The 25,141-nt window shown below is 35.8% G+C and overlaps 2 protein-coding genes across 3 annotated transcripts; both read left to right on the forward strand.

Moving 5' to 3' along the window:
• The first annotated feature begins 1,964 nt into the window (after window positions 1-1,964).
• On the forward strand, window positions 1,965-6,886 carry LOC136418802 (protein Spindly-B-like). 2 transcript variants are annotated; one of them, XM_066405017.1, is made up of 3 exons: window positions 1,965-2,091; window positions 5,522-6,063; window positions 6,163-6,886. In XM_066405017.1, exons 2-3 carry the CDS (start codon window positions 5,524-5,526, stop codon window positions 6,502-6,504), a joined length of 882 nt encoding a protein of 293 aa, XP_066261114.1. In that variant the 5' UTR covers window positions 1,965-2,091; window positions 5,522-5,523; the 3' UTR covers window positions 6,505-6,886. The 2 variants fall into 2 exon arrangements, with proteins under 2 accessions (XP_066261114.1, XP_066261113.1); XM_066405016.1 differs by having other exon boundaries at window positions 1,968-2,091; window positions 5,519-6,063.
• Window positions 6,887-20,997: 14,111 nt separating this feature from the next.
• Window positions 20,998-23,079, forward strand: LOC136418718 (uncharacterized). The gene is made up of 2 exons (XM_066404885.1): window positions 20,998-22,012; window positions 22,703-23,079. The coding sequence occupies exons 1-2, from the start codon at window positions 20,998-21,000 to the stop codon at window positions 23,077-23,079; spliced, it is 1,392 nt and encodes a 463-aa protein (XP_066260982.1).
• Window positions 23,080-25,141: the final 2,062 nt, after the last annotated feature.

Genomic DNA, 25,141 nt, shown 5'->3' on the forward strand with positions numbered 1-25,141 from the left:
TCATGCAAAAAATTTTCACTTAACAATAATTTTAAGCAAAAATGAGCCTCTTAATAATTATTTTATGAGAGCATCGGTTCCAGCGTAAATTGATTAAGGGGCATTGGGGACAACACAAAGTCTTCTTTTAATTAAAAAAAAAAACAAATACTTAACTAATAAATTTCAACACATGCTTTCGGTCAAAAGCATACACACTCCTTAAACCGTCAATTTATTCCTAACGCACTCTCAATTAAGAGCTAAAAAACAGCACTACACCCACCAAAATTTAACACATGCTTTCAAAGCATATCTCATCACTTTAAATTCCTAAAAAAACATTAGCGCAATTCGATTAAGTGACACATTTTAACAAAAAAGATATGACTTTTAGGGCTAACGTTTTATTCCTGTGATGTTCTCAACCTGGTTTCGACAACTTTTTAAGATTATATTTTATTATTTTTTTAGTTAGTTTGAGGACTTTTTTTTAATTTTACAATACGCTTCTCGTTGTGTTATATTATACGTACTATGATTTTTGCTTATGTTAATTGTTATGGTTGTAACAAATTGAGTATGAAATGAATACCTCTAGTGTTAAATTATGGCACTGCTCAATATTGTTCAATTCCCTTGTATTAGGATAGTTTATATACAGGGTGATTCACGGAACTGTTTCACTAGAAACTTTTGAACTTGTAGCTACATTTAATTTTTCATATTTTGGGGTTAAACTAATATAGATACACTTTTTTTTTTTTAAATATTTTGAAGGTTATACTACTTCCGGTTATACCAGAAGTCAAGGTCAACTTCCTTATTTCAAATGGAACAACCAGTATGTTTTTGCATTTTTGGAATCTAGGAGTTAACCTGATTAAATTCTTATTAGATGTCCCTATACCTAAACCTAATCATTTTTGTTACGCATTTTAGTGTTAATGTAATTGTTAGTTAATAAATTCGCTCAACAAGAGGCAGCCATGTTCTTTTCAAAGCCGACTGAGATCATTCAAATTATTATTTTTTAATATTAAAAAATCGCAAATTACAGCAAAAGCTTTCATTTTAGGTATAGGGACACTTAATAGAAATCGATTAAGAATTAAATTTAGAATTTAGACATATAAAAATATATATGGAGTGTTCCATTTAAAATAAGCGACTTTTTTGCTTTCAAATTTCTTTAAATTTAATATTATTTTTTGGAGACCCTGTACAATATTTATAAAAACTTTTCTCGCTAACCTAATCTACCATGATTAATGTGTTAACAATTTTTCATAAAGCCAACTTCAATAGTAGCTGAGAATTTTACATTTAAAAGAAATAGGGTTTTAGAAAGATTTTTCATTTAAATCAAAATATCTTCGAAATGGTTAGGTTTAGGTATAGGGATATCTAATAAGAATTTAATCAGGTTAACTCCTAGATTCCAAAAAATGCAAAAATATACCGATTGTTCCATTTGAAATAAGGAAGTTGACCTTGACTTCCGGTATAACTGGAAGTAGTATGACCTTCAAAATGTTTAAAAAAAAGAGAGTGTATCTATATTAGTTTAACCTCAAAATATGAAAAATTAAAAATAGTTACAAGTCCAAAAGTTTCTAATAAAACAGTTACGTGAATCACCCTGTATAGATACTCCCTTGTTATTGCTTTGTAACGGTTGTTGTTCAAATTACATTCCTAAAAATATAAATCTTATGAAACGTTCTGGACTACTGTCTACTTCCACTTTGTCACCAAACTCAATATTAATGTCCGCGCAAAATGTTCAACATGCACGTTTGTAAAAAATTACCCAAGAATTGCACATTAAGATATCTTCTAATTCTTACTGCTTGAATTAGTATACTAGTGCCATCTGTGAATTTTCAAAGAAACTCCATTAAGACCGGCAGAACAGAATGCTGTGCCGCCTATGGAAACATAATGCCAGCTGACGAGATGTTTGTAGGTTATTTTTATTTCGTGTTAGTGTCTTGTGACTTGGTTGCAGTAAATATTTATTGTTTTATTTGATTAAATTAAGAAAGACGAGAAACTACTTGTTACACGTATCAGGTATCAGTAATTGAAACAAGTTTGCCGTACACTGAGGTAATGAATGTTTAGCACGTTAATATAAAAAAATGTTAAACTGTTATACAGGTGTCCCAGAATGAGGGGGTCAAGGCTTAACCGCATATCCCTTGGTCAAAAATATATCGATTCATGGTGATGATATAGTTACAGTAGTGGCAAAAAGTAGAGTAACTTTTAAAAAAATAAAATATCTTAATATTGAATAAAAGAATAACAGCAATATTTAGCCACAATACTTTCAGTCAAGTAGGCGATCGCAAATCAAATAAGAATTTTTTTACTTGACAAAAAATAGACCAACATTTTACCTGCGATTGAAACTTCCAATAATATCAGTTTAATTTTAACTAGTTTTCAGGCTTATTGAAAGCAAAGTTGAGTTTTCAATGCCTAGAGGATGGTCCTTATCAGTTGATTTAAAAATGAAAATTATAGACTTTTACAAAAGTGGCGAAAAACGAATCAGTGTTGCAAGAAGCTTTAATTTGAACAAATCCATAGTATCTTGAATCATTTCACATTATGTAAAATTTGGTGATATTTTACCTAAAAAAAAAAATCAGGAAAGGGAGGACCTCCTCATTCTGGGACACTCTGTATAATCCACGAAATTCCAATTCTCATCTCCGCTTCTAAGTGTCCGAAATATATTCCCTAGTTTTTTTTACAGTTACATTAATTAATAATATCACGTTTACTGTTAGGCCGCTTCATCCTCGAAATCCGCAGATATAGGGATGAACCCGTTTAAACATAAATAAAAAACTTTAATATCTATCGCACCATTACAAAGTTCCTACCAAAATTAGCGCCATAACGTTTTGGAAGGTAATTTAAAGTTTGTATGAAAACATAGTATAAGACTATGTATTCCTCAGAGTGCTGTTGTTTTGACCAATAGGAAAAAAATAAAGTTGACATTTTTCCTGATTGGGTGATTACAATTTTTTTATTTTGTAAATTTCACGACAAAGTTGGCATTTGAAATTTAATTTCTCACTCTACGAAGTATACAGGGTGTCCCAAATAAAGTGAGTTCCATGGGGATTATGGAAGCGGTAAGAGATACAAGGTGACTCAAATTAGAAAAAAGAAGCGCATTTTTGTGCCCATTCAGAAAATGTTCTAAATTTAAAAATATGCACAGGGGTTGTCAAAATATGAGTAAAAAACTGAAAATTGCGATTTTCGAAAATCATAAATTATAAGCACACTGTTTGAGTAAATTGTACCAAATTTGGCAGCTTTATTATTGACAACTGCCAATTGAATGACGTTTTCAGAATTTTTCCAGACCTTCTAGATTTCGAGAAATTATATCCAACTTTGTTATTTCTTATGGCCGCCATATTGGATTTTGGTGCCATCGAATAGGCAATAAAAAAAAGTTTTTTAACCATGTATCACAAAGGTGCCTTTGGACCTACCAAAGTAAGAAAAATAAATAAAAACATTTTTCACCTTAGTAGGCTTAGAAACAAGTACTTTAGTGTTGCTAATCAAAGAGCAGTAATGTACGACGTATTCTGTTTAATGGGACAATAAAAACTTAATACGTTTCTTTTTAGATTAACGCAATTACAATTCCATAGGTTTTATCAAAAATAACAAAGAAACACAATGAAAGAATTGGTACCTTTACTCACTATGAGTAGAAATTACTAATCCTAATAAAAAAATCCTAATCCGTATAAAAACTGTTCAAATATTTCTCCATTATGATTAACACAAACTCTACAGCGCTTAACAACGGACATACAAGCACTTTTTACCATATCTGGAGGTATTTCTTGAATAGTTCGCACAACTGTAGCCTCCAACTCTGCTACTGTATCATAGGATCTGTAGTAAACCTTATTTTTTACATATTCCCAAACAAAAAAATCGAGAGGTGTTAAGTCTGGGGAGCGTGCTGGCCAACTGACAGGGCCTCGATTATTTACTCAATTATTTCCATACGTATCATTTAGATATTGCCTAACAACTAATGAGTTATGTGATGGTGCCCCACCCTGCTGAACCCACGTGTTAGTTACAGTAGCCAGTGGTAAATCTTCAATCATTTGTGCGATATTCTGCTGTAGAAACTCTAAATATCTTTCCCCAGTAAGTGTTCCTCAAAAGTTACAAATATCATATATCCATTAAGAATTCCAAGCCATACATTAAAGCCCCATTTGACTTGATGTCTCAATTCCCGGTTTATTCGTGGATTTTCGTCAGTCCAGTATACGTTGTTTTTCCTGTTAAATATTCCACAATTTATGAAATGTGTTTTGTCAGACAATAAAACGCTAAGAGGAAATTCAGGATCTGCTCCTAAATTTTCTCAAAAACCAATTGCAAAAGTGAAGTCTCCTCTCAGTGTCACCATCTCTAAGACCTTGGTTAATATGTTCTCGGAACGGTTTAAATTTATTTTTCTTTGGGACCCGATAAGCAGTTGATCTAGGTATACCAATATTATATTTTATTTGACGCATTTAGATACGAGGGTTTTCAACAACACTTCCAACAACATAATTTTCAACATCTTCATTAACCCTGCGTGTTCTGATTTTCTTTTCAAATGATCCATACTTAAGTATTATAGATTCACTCTAAGCCTATTAAATATTGCGTGCCCAGATTGGCGCCTCTCTGGATACCTCTGGAGACACATATTTTGAGTTCTACCTGCATTTCTTCCACTTTAAATGCAGCAGTCATTAATCTCCAGCTTTTCTTGATTTGAAAACCGTTCCATAATTTTATTACTTGAAAATTTCTGCCGAATGAAAGCGTAAAACTGATAAAAATGAAATAGAAAAAATAAAAATTGACCTCAAATACAGCAATAGTGAAGACTTTTTGTTAACATTCGTTGCATGTAATGAAAGTATCCATAGCAACACTAAAGCAATTGTTTCTAAGCCTACTAAGGTGAAAAATGTTTTTATTTATTTTTCTTACTTTGGTAGGTCCAAGGGCACCTTTGTGATACATGGTTAAAAAACTTTTTTTTATTGTCTATTCGATGGCACCAAAATCCAATATGACGGCCATAAGAAATAACAAAGTTGGATATAATTTCTCGAAATCTAGAAGGTCTAGAAAAATTCTGAAAACGCCATTCAATTGGCAGTTGTCGATAATAAAGAACTGCCAAATTTGGTACAATTTACTCAAACAGTGTGCTCATAATTTATGATTTTCGAAAATCGCAGTTTTCAGTTTTTTGCTCATATATTGACAACCCCTGTGCATATTTTTAAATTTAGAACATTTTCTGAATGGGCACAAAAATGCGCTTCTTTTTTCTAATTTGAATCACCTTGTATCTCTTACCGCTTCCATAATCCCCATGGAACTCACATTATTTGGGACACCCTGTATTTATTGCCCTATGGGCTGACTTGGTTTCTTTCATATTTATAACATTTACTCTTTTGCTTTGTTACAGAAGTTATGGCCAATTCACCAACAAAAGCGGAGCTACGAGCTGCTTTTGTAGTAGCATTAGCACAAGTTAAACAGGAGCAAAACACATTGAATCAGCAATATGACATGGCATTGGACGAAAAAGTGAAGCTTCAAAAGGAAAATGATACAGCAAAAAAAGTCTTGGAGACATTGAAAGACCAGAAAAATGAGGCAGAGAAGAACTATTATACATTGAAGATAAGTACAGAAAATGCAGCGCACGAGCTTCAGAACAAAATTGCAATGAAGAAGGACGAATTGAAGAGAAAAAATATTGAACTAAAGGAGTTGCAGAAGCAGTTGAAGGATAAGGATAAATCACTGAAAGGTAAAGAACTTTTATATCTTCGGGAAATAACTGATCTCCAGAAGAAGGTAATCTTCAACCAGCAGCAGGAAATTGTTCTCCATCAGCAGAAAAATGATCTCCAGCAGCAGAAAAATGATCTCCAGCAGCAGATAAATGATCTCCAGCAGCAGATTTATAAAGTGGAATTTAAATTGTACATATTAAATTCTAAACTGGTAAGTTAATTTTTTTATCTGTAAGTATCAAGAACAAGTACCAAATGACACTTGAAATTAGACTCTTGGACTGTTTTTTTATTTTTTTTTAACTTCCAGCAGGAAGCAACCAAAAAGCTGGAATTACACATGCTAAGATTGGCTTTATTCGCTTTCGAAAAAGCAATGATGAGGATTGAAGATATGAAACTCAGAGGAGAAAGCTGGAATTCCTTCTTCGCTAGCTATGAAGATCTTCTGAAGGAGGAGGGATATGTTGGTTGTGTCAAATTGACCGTCATGTCGCTCTTTTCCCGCATGAACAACAACGCTCATGATGTCTATTGCTTAACACAAGAATTGGTATTAACAAATGAGAACTTCAACCCTGATGAAGTACAGTTCCTTTCTGCATTATGGAAACTTTCACCACTTAACAAGGGAACTATTACATTTGTTTAGCTATGAATAAATTATCTACTTTCAATTGCTTGATATGTTTCCTGTGAATGCTAATTAAATGAGATGCTAGTTTTTTTTTGGCTTTGTAATAGCTCAAATAGGAATGAATGTAAATATTTTGGTACTTTTGTTGAAATTTATTGTTTTGAGCAGCAAACGCATAATTTTCTAACAGCTTTTCAATTGCGTCATTGAAGTACATATTTTTGTTAATTTTCAAGATTTATTAAAAATTGCTTAATATTAAGTTTTTTTGGCAGATGAGTTTTTCCTTTTATATATTTTTGAGGTACTAATATACCTAAATTTTGATGGTTTTGGGTGATTTTTTTTTACATTTCGTCGTTAATCAAACTGTTGTAACTTATATTTTCTTATTTTTCAGGAGACCAATTTAAAATGTTTTGTATTATTTGAGCCAATAAAAAAGTATGTAGGGTAAAGTTGCCTAATTTGGACCATTTTAAACTTAATTGACCATAACTATCAAAATAATCAAAATTTTCCGCGTTAAAATAGTCTGGATTATTAATTGGTCCTTTAATCACAAAACTGACCACTCATCAACTTATTTTTGCTAATAGGTTTTTCACAAATAATTAAAGACAAAAGGTCTACAAAAGGTTGAAATTAAACAACTCGTTGCCTAATTTCAACCTTTTCAAATTAGGAACCTTAAGGTTTCTAATTTGACCCTAAGGTTCCTAATTTGAACTCCTAGATTTTGTAATCGGTTTTAAAAATAAAACTCGTAATAATGAATGAAATTTTAATGTACTCGTAGTAACTAGGTATATTAACATCAGAAAATTTCAGAACACACAAAAAACTAATTAATTTGAACAAAAATACTTAATTTAGGTCTTAGAATCAGATTTTTTTTTCTCTGTTAAGCAGAAACTTTCAAATATTCCTTGTGCTCAGAACTAGTAAGTTCTAGAGTTTTTTGAATCCCTCTTCCATGTGCGCTTCCTCTGCCATTACGTCTTTTTCGACCTTGTTTTAGTTTTTGATTGTGCTCAAATCTAGAGGACTTTTTTGGTAGAGGAGCAATCTTCTGTAAAGGAGCACATACTAAGTCCTTACTTGTAGAAGGAAGAGATTCAAGTTCAACATTTTGCAAGTTTTCACGATTTTTAAATGTAATCAAAGGCACATCATCATCACTAGACCAGTCCATTTCAAATGTATTTTTATTTTCTAAAATAGGAGGTTGTTCGAATACCTCGGAAACAAGAAAGTCTGATTCTTTCTGATTATAATAAGATTCAAGTGGTTTAAAAAGAGAACGGTCCAGCGGCTATAATCAGTACGTAGTATGGCCCAGTAACTGAAGCATTATTACGCCATTTTCTGTAGCCAAATTCAAAGCATTAAGATTTTTGCAATGCGTCGTGTGGCCGTCTAAAAGTAGGATCATTTTTTTCTCTTTTGATGGGTGCACAACTTCAATGAAATGTTTCAGCCAATCTACAAACAGTTCTGAAGAAATGTATCTTGAGTCGGAGATTGTCACGATACCACCAAAAGGCGCCCCATTTGAGAGTTCTGGACAGTGTCTTTTTCGTTTGAAAATTATCATCGGGGAAATGTAAAGCCCTGCTGCATTAACACAACAAACAATAGTGGTATTTACTCCACGTTCCCCACTGGCCACTGCTCCCACAACTTTGGAGCCTTTTGTGGTAATAGTTTTTTGATGTTTTTTAGCAACAATGGAAAATCCTGATTCGTCCGTGTTAAATATAGACGTAGCGTCAATCTGATTCTCGTCACACAGTTTTTTCAAAATATCAAAAAATTGGTTAACATTTTCCTTGTTGAAACCTCTCAAACAATTTATTGACGTGGATTGGGGTTGACGTAACGAAAGATGTGAGTGACGTTTCATGAATTGGTAGAGTTAAGTTTTCATTCAAAGAAAACTTCTTTTTAAAAAATTTTATTTCAAAAATAAAAATAAAAATAATAAGAATTATAATTAAATTTGTACTCGATGTACTAGCAACTAGACTAACGGATGATTATGACAATAATAATAATCCTATGCTAAACACCTGACTTTATATAATAAAAAGATGCTGAAGGTGCTGAATTCTGGAGCGTGTCATGGTTTTTGTTTATGCACGTGGTACATGTGTTATGAGTTCCTATGGGAAATGACCATATAATTGTAGTGACTAGTAGAACCAACGCGTTTTTGGTGTCAAAACCTGTTGTTTCCCTGCATCGGGGTACATAACACAAAGAAAACAATTTAATTTTATTCGTCGCATTAATTTTTGTGTGCGTGTAAATGGTGGGTATTTTGAACAGTTACTTAAGTAATTTTTTAATGTTATTTTTAATATTAAAAAATAAAAATTTAGAAAATTACATTCCTTTCCATTTACTTTACAAGCGTTTCTCTCGAAGATGATTGCAGTTAGCGACTTGATTAAGGTATACTTTTTTTAAGCAAAGATACCGCGCAAATACGTGTTTTCATCCAAAAGTGGTTTACTGTTAAAAACAGAAAAGTTTGAAGGACCTAAACAAGTACCTAATGCGTATACGTGGGATCCTCTGCGATTTACCGAAATTTTGTTTGTAGATATGAATTCTTCATCCCGAAAAGCCCCCTTGTAGAAAATTTCATGAGTTTTCCTCTTGCCATTTAATAATTATGGCTAAAAATTGAATTTTACATTTCAACTTTGCCACCCTGTAGCTCGATTATTATCAACTTTTGGACTAAGGCAAATGTGGTTAAATCGTTTTATTTTGATTTCAGCTACCTATGGTAGAGCATTGTAAAGATCTTTTGGAGACACCCTGTATAATGTATTTTTAAAATATGTAAGTTACATATACATATTATTATTGGGGATGTTCTTCGTTTATAATCTGTATCTCAGGACCGTTCATGCAAGTTTCTTGACTAAATCTCTCGAAATATGCTAAAAATAAGGCTCTGAATAAGTCGCTATTTGAGTATTTGTTCTACTATGAAAGGGATGTTCGGAATGCCATGAAGTTGGCGGTTTCAGTTACTCAGAGTTGTGAGTTTAAGATGAGTTTTTCTTGCATTGCCTATGTGATTGTAAATGAGGGAAATGGTTAGGACTGGTGATGGAAAATTCAATTGGCCAAATGCTACACAGTCCTTAATTTAATAAAAGATGCAGAACAACAGGTTAAAAGTGCATTGAAGCAGCACCCTCATGTTGAAAGTTACATTAGACTTGTAAGGATTACTTAAAAATAGGTTAAGTAAGGCAGAAGGGTATTATACAGGGTGTTTTCTAAGCATGTACAAAAATTACGGGAATATTCCTTGTTATTTTATTTCTGAAATAGAGGGTATTTAAAAATCAAACCTGGTGCTTTCGAAAAAAATTCAACAGTCACAACAAGGTTGCATTCCTGTAACCGACTTGGAGGTAATTATTCTGAGCGATTTTTGTGGATTTTAAGAAGCTTTAACTTCATTATAATTAAATTTTTTGGATTACTTTACGTTAGTTCAGAGGTTTTATATGTGACCTGATATACTCTGAAAGTATATTCGTGTAGATAGGCATGTATGGTGACCCATTAGTGTGTGGACGACAAATATCTTAAACACTATTAGAGATAGAAAAAACTTTTTCACAAACGTAACGTAGTTTTTAGAAATGCACAACTGAAAAATATTAGTAAATATACAGGGTCGTCTAAAAACATGTGATATATCAAACATATAATTTTTTAAATGGAACACTATATATTTTTGCATTTTTAAATTCGGCCTTTTCTCTTGATTCTAAAAATATGGGGTTGTTATACTTTATACCGGGCGGTTTAATAACTATGATCATTTTTTAATAGAAATAGAAGTTTATATAGCTAATTACAGTTTCCACAATAACAAAATAAAAAAGTTCTTATTATGTAACAAAATGGTTAATATGCTCTATTATTAAAATTTACTTTCAAATTTTGAACTATTTAAATTTTTTTATACAGGGTGAACAACAAAATCCATTTTCAAATTTTTCAATTTTTTGAAATGGAACACCCTGTATATTATTATATATTTGAAATCAATTTTAATATTTTTCGGTTGTGCATCTTTAAAAACTGTACTACTTTTATGAAAAACGTTTTTTTTATCTCCGTTAGTTTTGAACTTATTTGCCGTCCACACACTAATGGGCCACCCTGTGTAGGGTATTCTGGAGTGGAATTGATTTTTGGATGCCCGATTGCAATTTATTAGTACTACTCGACACAAACTTCATTAAAAAACGAAAAATTGGCGAAATTTTGGGGGTAGTTGTCAACCCTTAAAACTTGAAGATGGCACGTAAAATATGCATCACTATTCTTATTCTTAGATAAATTTGTTAAAATGGAATTAGATTAGAAAAATATTTGAGCTTTTATTTATTAAGCTCATATCTAATCGCTATTTGGCGTGATTTATTTTTTTGTTATTCCTCGCTGATTCTGCTTAGAGTCAATTTTCCTAGGCGACAAATAATAATCAGAATCAGCATCGCCGATTTCTCTTTTTAATCATAAGATATATTAGCGTTAGTCAGTTCATTTTTGCCGCTTCTTATAGCCAGAAGTTCAATATATATAATAAACTATTTTCGTATCGACTGGTGTTTAAATTAACAAAGTTTAAACTACTTCTCTGCAAAATTTCATTAAAATCGGGGGTTAACACTCAGATAGCTTCCCTTGTTATATCTTGATAGATGGGACTTCCTTACGAAATCACCGGTAGCTCTAGACCCCGAACTTACAAGCTCAGATGTAACGTGCGGTGCCCCCACCGAAGATTTCCCCCAAATTTCAGAACCTAGTTCGTTTCGTACTAGACTGTCGAGCGTGTAATGCCTGGGTTAATGTAAGGAAAAGTCGCAATAAACCTTTTTAGTTGCACAATGAGAGTATGCAAATTAATTACCTAGACTAGAAAATCGGAAGAAATTCTGATTTAAACCTCTGGAGAAGTCTATTAAGACCCGGGTCGGTCATTTGTTTATCTATTAAAGTTACAAGAGTTATACTGACAGGATAGCATATTCAAACCTCTCATTTTCTTAATTATTTCGCGAATGTATTTACGATGGTAGCCCCATTTTCGTACAGCTGTTAAACCACACAAAAAACCGATCTAGAAACGATCGGTCATTTCCTCATGTATTCGAGATGTTTTCATCCGCCATTCGATCAGGAAAACCAATCGAAGGGATTGGTCGTCATTCAACAAACAATTTAAAATTGCTCAAAAACAAATTTAGAAACAAAACGACTAATCTAGAAGCGATCAGTCATTTCCTCATGTATGTGAGGCCGTTTGCACTCTCCATTTGATCAAGAAAAGTAATAGAAAGGATCGGCTATTCAACAAGCAATCAACAATTACATAAATTCTCATTTAAAATCAAAACGACCAATCTATAAACAATCAACCATTTCTTCACGTATTCGAGACGTTTATTATCCGCCATTCGATCAACAAGGATCAGCCGAAAATGATTAACCGTCCAACAGTCAGTCCTCGGATGCGGTAATTTGACAAAAAATGGGAATGCTTCTGGACTTTCAGATTGAAAAGCAAAGAGCCTAGGGCTCGTGAGTCGTTATGACTTGTACACTTTTTTACGGGAATTCGAGATCTTGCTGATCAGCCGCCCTATCGTCGCGGTCCCTCCTTTCTTTTTGTTTTACCATATCAGAAATGGCTCTGCTGTAGCGGTTCCAATTAATTGAACTTGCCAACATCGTGTTAATCAAATTAGCCGGTATTAGAACGTTCACACATGCAATTAGCTCATTTCTTTGAGTCGCGAAATTCGGATACTGGAAAATGCAGTGTTCGGCGGAATTATCGACCCTGCAGATCCTGCGACCCGGTTCCGTCTTCCCGATGCGGTGCGTGAAAGCTTTAAAACTTCCGTCCCTGCTTAGCGCCTGAGTTAATTAATAGTTCAGACCTATGTTTACACGCGACCCAGAGATCGAGGTCGGGGATCAATTTCTTGGTCCACTGTCCCTTTTCCTTTAGACCTTTCCAACATTCCTGCCATTTTCGAATTATCTCGCCGCTTTCCTCTCCGCGCCCGTGACCCTGGGAACCGCTTTAAGACGCATCCTCTCTTCCAGGAGGAGGTCAATGGGAAGAAGGTCCGCCAATGCTTCTACTGCTTCAAAGGATACCGTACGATACGCGCAAACGACCTTAAGAAGCGCTTTTCTTTGCACAATAAGCATCATGTGCGCATATTTTTTGATTTTCATCAAATCGGGGCTGGAAGGGGTAAAGGAGGGTCGACTGGACTATCTCGTAAAGCAACTGTTTTGAATGACCGGACTGTCCAATATCGGTATAATTCTTTTAAGGTGTCTGTTGGATAATGCTTTCTTTCATAAGGCAAAATTTATGAAAGTATCACTTCCATCAGACATATAAATTATTTTTCAATAGATATGTTTGGTCTAGTCCCTCCAGGATTATATATATGTCAGAAAGGTCCTAACTCGTAGAGAAACAAAAACACAAGTTTTGGCGATATTTCTTTATTTCTCTAGAATCGGGAATCGAATGAATCCCTTTTTGATGCGTGAGAGTCACCCCGGGTGCATCTGCTTTTCTTCCAAAAGCCTGTCACCACGCTTTCCACATTCTTCCCACGCTTACATCCCTTAATCATCTTATTCACACCTCCATATGTTTTTAGGCGAGATGATAAACAGACCTTTATCTTTACCACGAATGATCTATTTTGACTAATACAAGTTTAGTCCATTTCTAATTTACAATGGGGCACCAGCAGGTGCCTGTGACATTCCGCACATGTCCAACGATAAATTACAATATTATGGGACAACATGTTTTTTGCATTTACATTAAATAAGTTGATAAGTAACCCCATATGGCTTTCTTTATGAAAGCTCACATATACCTTAATCCAAAAGTTGATAGTTACAGAGCTACAGGGTGTCAAAGTTGAATTTTGAAAATCAATTTTTAGCCATAATTATTAAACCGAACGGGAAAATGTCTTGAAATTTACTACTAGAGGGTTTTTCGGGATGGAGAATCCATATTTGCTATTAGGTGTACAACTTTGCTTCCGCCGTTTTTGAATAGATGTATGTAGCGGTAAGTAATGATCGAAATAAATAACCCCATGTGGGCATGCAGGAGCCTTGGGCACCTGTTAACATAACCTCATAAAAATATTAGTCTATTTGTGTCTTCATCATAAAGTTATTCGCAATTGAAAATGTCAGTGTACGAGCCAAATTCTCGTCATTTGCGGGAGGTTTTACTTTTCTGCTTCAATATGAAGAAATCTGCTGCTGAGGCTCATCGAATGCTCTCAGATACTTATGGGGAAGCCACTATTAGTGAAAGGACATGTCGTGAGTGGTTTCAGCGCTTCAAGAACGGTGATTTTCACGTCGAAGACCAACATAGCGGTGGAAGAAAGAAGGTTTTCCAAGATGCGAACTTGGAAGCATTACTTGACGAAGACTCGTGTCAAAGTCAACAAGAATTGGCACAATCATTGGGAGTGACTCAACAAACAATCTCAAAACGCCTCAAAGACATGGGAATGATTCAGAAGCAAGGATATTGGGTGCCGTACGAGTTGAAACCAAGAGATATTGACAGGCGTCTGTTCGCTTGTGAACAGTTGCTTGCAAGGCAAAGACGGAAGGGATTTCTGCATCGTATTGTGACTGGGGACGAGAAATGGGTTCATTACGATAATCCCAAACGCAAAAAGACTTGGGGATATCCCGGCCATGCTTCCACGTCGACGGCCAAACCGTCTATTCATGGTTCCAAAATCATGCTCTGTATTTGGTGGGATCAACTCGGCGTAATATATTATGAGCTGTTACAACCAACTGAAACAATCACAGGTGCTCTTTATCGAACCCAATTAATGCGTTTGAGCCGAGCATTGAAAAAGAAACGGCTGCAATACAACGAGAGACATGATAAAGTGATTTTGCAGCACGATAATGCTCGACCCCATGTTGCGCAAGTGGTCAAGAAATACTTGGAAACATTGAAATGGGAAGTCCTACCCCACCCGCCATATTCTCCTGACCTAGCTCCTTCTGATTATCACTTGTTTCGATCCATGGCACATGGGCTAGCTGACCAACACTTCCGGTCTTATGAAGAAGTAAGAAATTGGATAGAATCGTGGATCGCTTCAAAAGATGTCCAATTTTTTCAACACGGGATTCGTATGCTGCCCGAAAGATGGGAGAAAGTAGTGGCCAGCGATGGACAATACTTTGGATCCTAAAGGTATAATTAGTTTTTTACAATAAAATCGCGAAATTCGGAAAAAAAACGGCGGAAGCAAAGTTGTACACCTAATACTTGCTGTGTATTCTGCAATCAAGTACTTCCGATACTTTCTTGAAGGCAGATCCTTCACAATTTTTACTGATCATAAACCTCTTACCTTCGCCTTTTCCCAAAAGTCTGATAAAGCTTTCCCAAGGCAACTTCGACACTTTGATTTCATCGCTCAATTTTCCACAGACATCATGCACATCAGTGGCAAAAATAATATTGTGACCGATACCCTCTCAAGAATGAATTCTATCTGCACTCCTCAGGAAATTGACTACGAAGCTCTAGATCGAGACCAGTCATCTGACGCCGAACTGCAAGAAATCCTCAAGAATCAGCAAAGAACGTCATTGAACCTTAAATAGTGCAACGTACCAGGATCGGACTCCCTGATCTACTGCGATGATACGGTTTCAAGATCAGACCCTTTATCACACAAAACCACAGATGAGAGATTTTCAACAGATTTCACAATCTTTCATTCAGGCATTAGAGGTACCACTAAACTCACTGCTTCACGTTTCGTGTGGTCAGCAATGAATAGAGATATTCGTAACTAGACTAAAGCCTGTATTGATTGTCAAAAGGCCAAAATACACAGACACACCTTTATTTCATTTAAACGATTTCAAGCTCCGGATGTCAATATTAACATAATTGGTCCACTGCCTTCTGTTAATGGATTTGTATATTGTCTAACTTGCATCGATCGACTTTCATGCTGGACCGAGGCATTTCCCATGAAAGACATGACGATCAATACTGTTGCCAGCACATTCTATAACAATTGGTTTTATAGATTCGGCACTCTACAAAAAATCATTACCGACCAAGAACAGCAATTCGAAAGTTCTCTATTTGCATCACTATCGATACTTCTAGGTTGTTCACGAACACATTCCACCCTATACCACCCCATAACGAACAGTAAGGTGGAAAGGTGGGACCGAACTCTCAAGGCAGCAATAATGGCCTATACAACAGAGCGCTCGACGTATTACCCACGATCTTACTGGGTTTACATGCCACTCTGAGAGACGAAATTGGTGTCTCACCAGTTGAGATGCTTTACGGAACCCTCCTACGTCTGCCCGGAGAATTTTTTGAGGCAGTCCAATTTAACATGGACCCCACTTTGTTTGTTTCCAAATTGAAACAGAGGATGCAGATTTTGCAATCAGTACCGTCCACTGATCACAACAGGAGAAAAATTTTCGTTGCTCCGGAAGTCAATACCTGTACCCGTGTCTTTGTACGCAACGACGCATTCAAGAAATCACTCCAATCCTCATACGAAGGCCCCTTTCCGGTAAAAAGCTGTGCTGATAAATATTTCACAGTCTTAATCAATCACAGAGAAATCAACATCTCCAAGCACCGCCTCAAACCGGCAATCATCCTAGCTCAGGATCCTACCTCCCATGATCACTCCTACGCCAAATCAAACCTTATTCACAACCCAAGCAAGAAGCGGGTATGATTAGACTTGAGCTAGAGTTCCGCTGTTTATACCTGTTGCACTTCCAAATGTATGTATATATTTGTGATAGCTTTAAGTATTCTAGCTATAGTTTTGGTGATTTTGTAAACTGAATTATATAAGTTTGGTACTCCGTATCTGGGAGGGGAGTATTGTGACGGAGCCAGCAGCGCGGTGCAGTGTCACCCGTCTAATAATGACAGTGACAATGCACTGCGAACTAGAGCAACATCTCAGTTCTGTAGAGAATTTAAGCAACGGCGGGAAAACATTTTCCGTAACGGTTTTCGGGAATATATACCGGAATGTTGGACCAAAAGCTCTATAAAACTATTGATCACATCAACAACCTCCACCTCCACCACGTGTACTCCAATTGGTAACAATCATACTCTGTACACAGTAGATATAAGTTTATTCTAAGTTTAGTAATAAAACATTTAACGTTCCTGTTTTACGAATTCTGTGTGGAAATCCCACTTCTAGCACCCAACGAAAAACGCCTAGTGATTCCATATATTGACGACAGAATAGATTTGTCCTGTCGTTACTTCGTGACACTGCACCACGCTTCTGGCTCCGCCACAAATCTCTTAAAACTCGTTTTATGGCGCCCACATAAGGGCAGCCGCTGCAAAGGCCAAGGGAGCAATGACCTTTCTACAACCCCTGCTAAATAGAAGAAGCCACATGTCGACAATCATCAGTAATGATTCATTACGATCCTTACATATTATACATACATAGTACATATAGTAGCCCACATATTGTCTAGTTAGTTCGAATCAAACATTATTACGTCATTGTCTGATTCGTCATCACTAAAGTCAATAATTATAGGGTGAATTTCGTTTCTATCAAATATTCGTTCCTTATCATACCATCTAATGCTTTCTTCCTCGGTATGGCGTATTGAATTTTTTCACACATTTGGAGTTACCGTATCCAAAGCTTCATGTCACATATTCAAACAGTCTTACAGTTTTACCATCCATACCAATATGCCCATTATAATAATTCTTCGCAATTCCCCAAACTAATTTAATAGGGTTGAATATGCAATGATAGGGAGATAAACGTAAAATTTTGCGACCATACCGTTTTGCAAGGTCATCTATTACATACTTATTGGTGGCTTATTTCTAAACAAAATATTAATATAAAAATAAAATAAAATAAAATAACATATTAATAAAAAAAAAAAGAAAATATAACGAAAAAGTTTACTTACTAACAATATACAGATGTTCGGCTTTAAACATTTTTTGAGTAAACGGAATTTCATTATTTGTTAACAAATTTTGAATTTCATCCTTCTTCCATGAGTTATGGGGAACTTTATCCAATAACATATTGTGATATGGAACATTATCCATAACAACGATAGATGGTTGTTCCAAGTTGTATAACAATTGGTATTCAAACCATTTCAAAAAATTGTCATGGTTCGTTTCTCCATGGTAATCAATTAGTTTTGTTCTTGAACAATATGTTGCCTCAGCATCATTAATAAAACCATGCTCATTTCCAGTATGCAATATAATGAATCTAAAAGTAACTTAGGTACATTAATTAAACTATATTTTTCAGTTATATGCAGTAACCTTTTTCCCGTCTACTTTAACGATTTTAACACTTTTTACATTTTCATCTTACCATGAGTAACTCAATGTTCTACTTTCCAATATCCAAATCTCATCGAGAAACACAAACTGATTGAGAGTTTCATCTTTTATTTGCTTATACTGCCTCATAAACTGCACTCTTTTTAGAGAAATGTTTGGTAATTCCATAAGTCTACGTCGTGGATTATCCTTCAACCATTTAAAGCCAGGTACTCTAAGCCGTTTTCTTAAAGATGTGACACTTCCATAGAACAATTCTTTCTTTTTTAGTTGACACCACAAAATATACACAGTTACTTGTTCTAAAATCTCTCAAACATAAGTTTTTGTTTAGATTACATTATAAATGAAAAGACATTTATTATTTACTTTTTTCATACGTTAAGTTAATAACTTAATGAACAACACTTGTGTCCAATGTTTTTCTATTAGTCACACATTTTAAATAGCAGCGACTTTTCTTTAATGAATCCAAGATACCATTCCCCTTTTCTATTTGGGAGATTCAGCTAATGGTCTTTAAGCTTATTCCCAAAGTAGTTGCCACACGCTACAAAAGTGATAAAAAGGTGACATATACTCCTTAATTATATTACAATTGTTAAATTCTATCTATAATTACCTTTCGCACAGCATTTGACGGTAACAAAGGTTTGTTATTATCTCGTTCCTGTTCGAAATAGAGGATTAAAGAAGTCACCATTTCTTTGCATCTAAAGTCTACTGAATCGTATTCCGTACAGGTTTTTATTTTCACAAAGGTTTTAAAATCTATTTCAGTTGTTTTAGCAAGTGTTCGTCACAAGGACTTCCATAAGACTCCCTAAAAATCGTTCCGTTAACAAAGACCACCCTCGATCATCTATAGTTGCGGACCCGAATATTCCCTTTTCTTCTTGACGCCTCTCCTCACCACATGTTCTTTAGGGTTCCTCGAATAACTTTCCCTACCCCTACATATGTACAGGGTCATTGGTTATATTTTTACCACCCACCTAGAAGTTTTCCTTTTAATCTGAGAAGAAAAAGTTAAATACAAAAGTCATACAGTAATGGACAAAAGTATATAGACAAATAAATTTTGGGAAAAATTCTTATTTCCAGAGATTTTTTTAAAAGATGGTTATTTATAAAGTTGCCTGGCAATGGGTGCGTGTTGAGACAGAAACCCCAATTTTCAAACATTTCAATTAAAAAAAATAAGTTTTATTTAATCAATTTTGGTTGGACAAAATTATATAGACAAATCAGAAATTTCTAAAATAAAAGGTTATCATGAATTAATATATTAACAAAATATTACTTTTTATGAAATTCTATTCTAATACTTAGTGGAGTACCCATTATTGTCAATTACTGCTTGGCATCGCCTAGGCATGGACTCTAAAAGCTTGTTGATGTAATCCAGATCGATTTTCTTCCATGTTTCTTCCAATTGATTATAGAGTTCATCTTTATTGGAGCAGTGTTTGGTTTCAACTAGTCTTTTGAGATGTTCCCACATATTTTCAATCGGATTTAAATCCGGTGACTGCGATGGCCACTGTAAAATGCGAATTTTTTCATCTAACAGGTATTGCTTTGCCAGCCTAGAAGTGTGTTTTGGGTCATTATCTTGTTGAAAGGTGGATCGTAGGGGCATATGATCTTCCATATAAGGTAACAAGACATCTCTTAGTATATCCCTATACGTAAATCTGTCCATAATTCCTTCAATACGATGTAACGAACCCATTCCAAATCCCGAGAAACATCCCCACACCATCACAGACCCACCTCCATGTTTAACGGTGGACAACATGTACTTGGGATCCATTCTTTTGCCACATGGACGTCGCACATAATTGATCCCGTCAGTTCCATGCAGATTAAATTTCGATTCATCCGAAAAACACACTCTTTTCCAATCGTTAAAGGTCCAGTGCAGATGGTTGCGTGCAAATTCTAGTCGGGCCTTCCGGTTCTTCTTACTAAGTAATGGCTTTTTGATGGGACGACGTGCAAATAAATTAAGATCATTCAGCCTTCGTTTTATGGTCTTAATTGAAACACTGGGAACGTCCTCAGCGGCAATCTCATTTTTAATTTGTCTTGGCGTTTTAAATGGATCTTTGGAAGAAATTGTCTTAATCAAACGAAGGGTCCTAGCTTGAAGTTTTCTAGGTCGACCAGTTCGGTGAGCAACTTCCACGGAGCCTTTTTTTTTAAATTGACTGATAAAAGCCCAAACTGTCTTCCGCTTCAAATTTAAACTTTTTGCGATGTCTACTTGTCGTAAACCACTATTATACAGCTCTATAATTTTTGTTCTGATTTCAAAAGATACTTGAGCACCGCGGGGCATTGTAGAACTTAATTTTTTGAAAAAATGAAACAATTCTAATATTGTATATTCAACAAATAAACGATATGAACTGCCAGTCTATATACTTTTGTCCAAGCAAAAAACTATATTATTTTATTAAATATTTATTGCTATGCAAAAAAATATAAACATTTTAAAAATATTATTCCTTGTAGCTACCCATATTTTTTACCAAAAAAGGAAGTTCAAATTCAATTATTTGGTACATTTTTATAAAGAATCTTATTTGTCTATATACTTTTGTCCATTACTGTATGTAGTTTATTTCAATATATATATGTCGGAGATTTATTAGTTTTTAAGATGTGTAAAAGTAACATTAGGATAGACAATAAGATAAAGAGCAGGCTGACAGGGCCATCTGAAGACAAAGCACTGTCGAACGAGGTCACTATTGCCACGGCGCGCTTAAGTGGCCATGTGTGCTAATTATTTGGGTGACACTAAACTATTGGTTCCCTTGTAATAGGGACTAGCAGGTACTTTTCCCATGGTTCTGAAGGACTCACCAGAACTGGGAAAGTTGAGATAAGAAGGACAAAGAACGGGCAGTTAATAGATTGATGGGAAGAAGAGCGGTCGTGGAATAGTGAACTGGTTTGTCTGTCTCTTCTATCTTTCTTTTTCTGTTAATAAAAAGAAGCAATATACAAAATACAAAAAAATGGAGAATACTTCTCAAGTTACTCCGACATCAGAAGTGGGATTACCCGTGCCTGCGGAAAATTCGTCGACAAATAATAGCGCGTCGGATCATGCGGTGCCATCAACAAGTCAAGTTGAAGTTCTACTCAAGAAAATTGTTGAGTTGCAAAGTTCAGCCGGGACTTCGAGTCAAGCCACCCAAGTGCAATTGCCGAGTTTCGATCCCAGATCAAAATTCGCAGATCCAGAAGGATGGTGTTGTTTGGTTGATGAATTTGTTAGAGTGCACCAATTCGCAGGAATAAACTTAGTGACCTGTTTGTCTAGTGCGCTGAAAGGGGAAGCGGCTGATTGGCTTATTCGTTGTCGACCGTTGGGAAAAACCTGGGAGGATATTCGCACTGAATTCCTCTCTTCATTTTCCAAACCCATCGACATAATGGAATTATTTGCCGAAGCTGTTAATGGGAGAATCTCCGCTTCGTCTGAAACGACGCTTTTGGACGAAGGGTTGCATGTGCTACGCCTTGCATTGCACATGATTAAGGGGCGTGAAAGTGATGAAGCGTTAGCTACCCTATTTGCTTGCCATGTGGTAGGTAATCGCTCCGAAACATTACGTCAACGATTACGGGAAGATACACCAAAAGACTTAAAAAGTTTTTGTGTCGCGTTGCGAGGTTTGGCGGGTAAACGGCCGGCGCTATTTCGGCATGATCCTCATATCAATCCGAAGCAACGTGCCTTTACCCCGTCAAACAGAAGCGATGACCAGTTTTTGAGAAAGTGTCGATTGTGCGGAAAAATCGGGCATAAAGGATACCAGTGTCGTGCTAGAAGGTCAACGACGAATGAAAAACCGTCAAGTGCTAACACTTTTAAGCCTGTCACTTGCTTCAAATGTGGGAAGTCGGGTCACATCTCTACGAGTTGCCCCGACAAGGAAAGAGGTTCCGAACCCAGATACGTGGAAAAACGCGTTAATTTGGTGAAAATCCAAACCCTCCCTAGCGGTCAGTTGGAGACAGATAATGGTAAGACTATTCCTTTTCTTTTTGACTCTGGCTCAGACTGTTCGTTAGTTAAAAGGAGCGTTTCTTCATCTTTAACTGGAAAGCTGGAAAACTGCATGATATCTTTAAAGGGCATAGGAGATAATTCTGTTTTTTCTACGTTGAAATTGTTAGTTAGAGTTAGGATTGAAAGCATTTACATTGAACTTTTGCTGCATATTGTACCTGATGATAGTATTTCTTTTGACATCATCATTGGCAGGGATTTGATTGCCCAATATGTCAGTGTTTGTTATGGCAGTAGGGGTTTGGTTTTTACTCGTGAAAAATCTGTTGAACTTTGCCAAATTAAAATAATATTTTGTTTCGTAAAATAGAAAGGGAAGGAAGGTCAAGGTGGCTGCCTATCCCTCGCCCCATGGTTTGGTCCATAATTAATCACGTACATCTTGATTTAAAACACCTTGGGTGGGAGAAAACATTAGACAAATTGTACGAAATTTATTGGTTTCCAAATATGTCTAAAAATGTAAAAAAAATTTGTCGAAAATTGCTTAGCTTGTAAAGTTTCGAAGGGCAAAACCGGTGGTACTCAAGTTCGTTTACATTCTATTCCTAAAGTTGCAAAACCGTGGCACACGGTTCACATAGATATCTCTGGAAAGTTAAGTGGTTAAAGTGATAAAAAAGAGTACGCCCTTGTAATTATAGATGCATTTACTAAATTTGTTATGTTGTACCACATTTCCTCATTATCTGGTAAACAGGCTGTGGAGTCTTTTCGAAACTTTACATATGTATTCGGGGCACCTCAGAGAATCGTTTCCGACCAGGGAAAATGTTTCACTAGCTCAGAATTTAGGAAGTTTTGCACTGATAGTAATATTGAGCTTCATTTTGTTGCTCATAGTGCAAGCAGGGCTAACGGCCAAGCGAAGCGAGTCATGCAGGTGTTAAAGAATCTCCTTACTATCGTTGAGACTGAGGGTAATAGAACTTGGCAAGACAGTTTGAGTGAGGTTCAATTGGCCCTAAATAGTAGTGTAATGTGCCGGGTTGGAATAACTATACGCGAGTCAAAAATATAACACTTTATTAACTTCTCGATAATACAAGAGCGGGAGCGAGGCGTAAAGACCCTTTTATGTAAGTGTTTTGTGAAGATGAGTCTGAAGGTTTCTGCTGGACTATCTCTTAACTGCTTGATTGCCCTATTTATATAAATGATATCTACGTGGACTTTGCTAAAGTACATCAATAAGGGTAGTTTGAACCTTAAACAGCACTGAGACCCTGAGTCTCAGCTAATTACAATTTGATGGGTTGCTTATATTAGACAAAGGAATTGTGTTTCTACGTGGACATACATTCTAATTAAGTTCTAATATTGTCCTTAGGTTTCCATGAGAAAATAGTACAAGAAATAATGTAAGAGGTTAATACATATATGATATAATAATACGTATGCGTAAGCCGGGGTGCTTTACAATCGGATTCTTTCCTTCTAGCAACTAGCTCCTCCAATAAAACAGCGTAATCAACGCATCGGGGAAATGCCCGGGATAAGGCCATTTTCCACTCTGCCCAGGTCTTGTCATAATTTTCTTGGCGGAAAAACCACTCACGTGCAGCCCCTTTCAGTTTCATCTGCATGTAAGCGGATTTTTCGTAGTCGGTCCATCCATGAATGTGGGATAATTGCTCTATTTTATTTAGCCAAGACATTACGGTGTGGTGACGATCGTCGGGATCAAATGGAGGAATTATGTCGCCTTTGACAGTTAATTTTGTGGCGCTTGTCTCCATGTCGCTGGGCCTATCTTCACTCGGGTTCAAGTCTTCCAGATCTGTGGCAATCAACGGTCTCGGGTTGGCTCCAAATTTCCTTTTTAGGGCGGCGGTGATCTGTTTTTGCAAGTGTTTTTCGAGCAAATCGTCAAACACTTGCTCTTGTTGCATTCCTTCCTCAAATTCCTGGTTTTCACTCATGTTATCCATTCTCACTTCGCTTAAATTTAATTGTTCACAGACACAAACTAATATATACACTAACTTAACGAAAAAAAGTTTTTTTTTTTTTTTTTTTTTTTTTTTTAATAATAAAATAGTCTTGTGGATCCCACTTCTGAACTGTTAAAGAACGGGTAGGTTTTATTTTAATAAAATACACGCACGTGTCCTCAAACAACTTTATTCTATCCTTTTCGGGAATCGAATGCCCAACATACCCAAAGATGCATCAGGGTCACCCCCGAGTGCATCTGTTTATCTTCAAAAGAATTAGCACATACCATTCCACCTTCTTCCCATGCTCGCAACCCTCAATCATTCTATTCACACTTATATTAGGACAAAATTGATATTTGAGCCGTTCTCTGCATTTCATGTTTTAGCCAAGATGATAAACAGACTCTCCATATTTACGACTAATGGTTTATTCTAATTTAATGTAGGGCTAAACAATAGAGGGTATATACATATGTATTCAATTATGAAAACTAGTTATAATATAAACCATTTTAAAATGGAAGATTTGTAGGAAATAAAACTTTTTTAGGCATTAGAGTAAATAGACAAAAGGATCAAATAACTCTAGATCAAAGTTTATGCTTAAAAACAATTTTAAATAAGTTCAATATGACAGATTGTAAAGCTGTTAACACTCCATTACCTAGCAAACTAAATTATAAAGAATTAGACTCAAATGAAACTATTGGTGCCCCATGCAAGAATTTAATAAGATACTTGATGTTTGTAATGTTGTGTACCAGACCAGATATATGCACATAAGTTCAACATGGCAATGGGCATACCGCAAGGGTCGGTCCTCTCCTGTGGAACCTAATGTACGACCCCATCTTGGAAGCGGACAAATCCGAAAATGCAACGCCCATTGGCTATGCGGACGACATCGCTCTTGTCGTCTGCGGTTCCGATAGGGCGGAACTAATCTATGAAGCGAATGGTGCAATAAACCGTTGCGTACAATGGCTTACGAACCATTCGCTCAAGATAGCCCCGGAAAAAACCGAAGCGGTCATTCTAAGCGGGAAAAGGTATAGGAGGGACTTATTTTTCCTAGCCAGCGGCGTCCGAATCGAGTCCAAAAAATCCATAAGACATTTGGGCGTCGAATTTGGCGAAAACTTG

The sequence above is a fragment of the Euwallacea similis genome, chromosome 37 (assembly GCF_039881205.1).
Source record: "Euwallacea similis isolate ESF13 chromosome 37, ESF131.1, whole genome shotgun sequence".
NCBI lineage: Eukaryota > Metazoa > Arthropoda > Insecta > Coleoptera > Curculionidae > Euwallacea > Euwallacea similis.

What these genes read in the sequence shown, in the direction of transcription:
- LOC136418802 (XM_066405017.1), top strand. Translation starts at nt 5,524, where the DNA reads ATGGCCAATTCACCAACAAAAGCGGAGCTACGAGCTGCTTTTGTAGTA. An exon ending in ACATATTAAATTCTAAACTG is followed by an intron (nt 6,064 to 6,162) that starts GTAAGTTAATTT and finishes TTTAACTTCCAG; the next exon opens with CAGGAAGCAACCAAAAAGCT.
- LOC136418718 (XM_066404885.1), top strand. Translation starts at nt 20,998, where the DNA reads ATGGAGAATACTTCTCAAGTTACTCCGACATCAGAAGTGGGATTACCC. An exon ending in TCAGTTGGAGACAGATAATG is followed by an intron (nt 22,013 to 22,702) that starts GTAAGACTATTC and finishes TTGTAATTATAG; the next exon opens with ATGCATTTACTAAATTTGTT.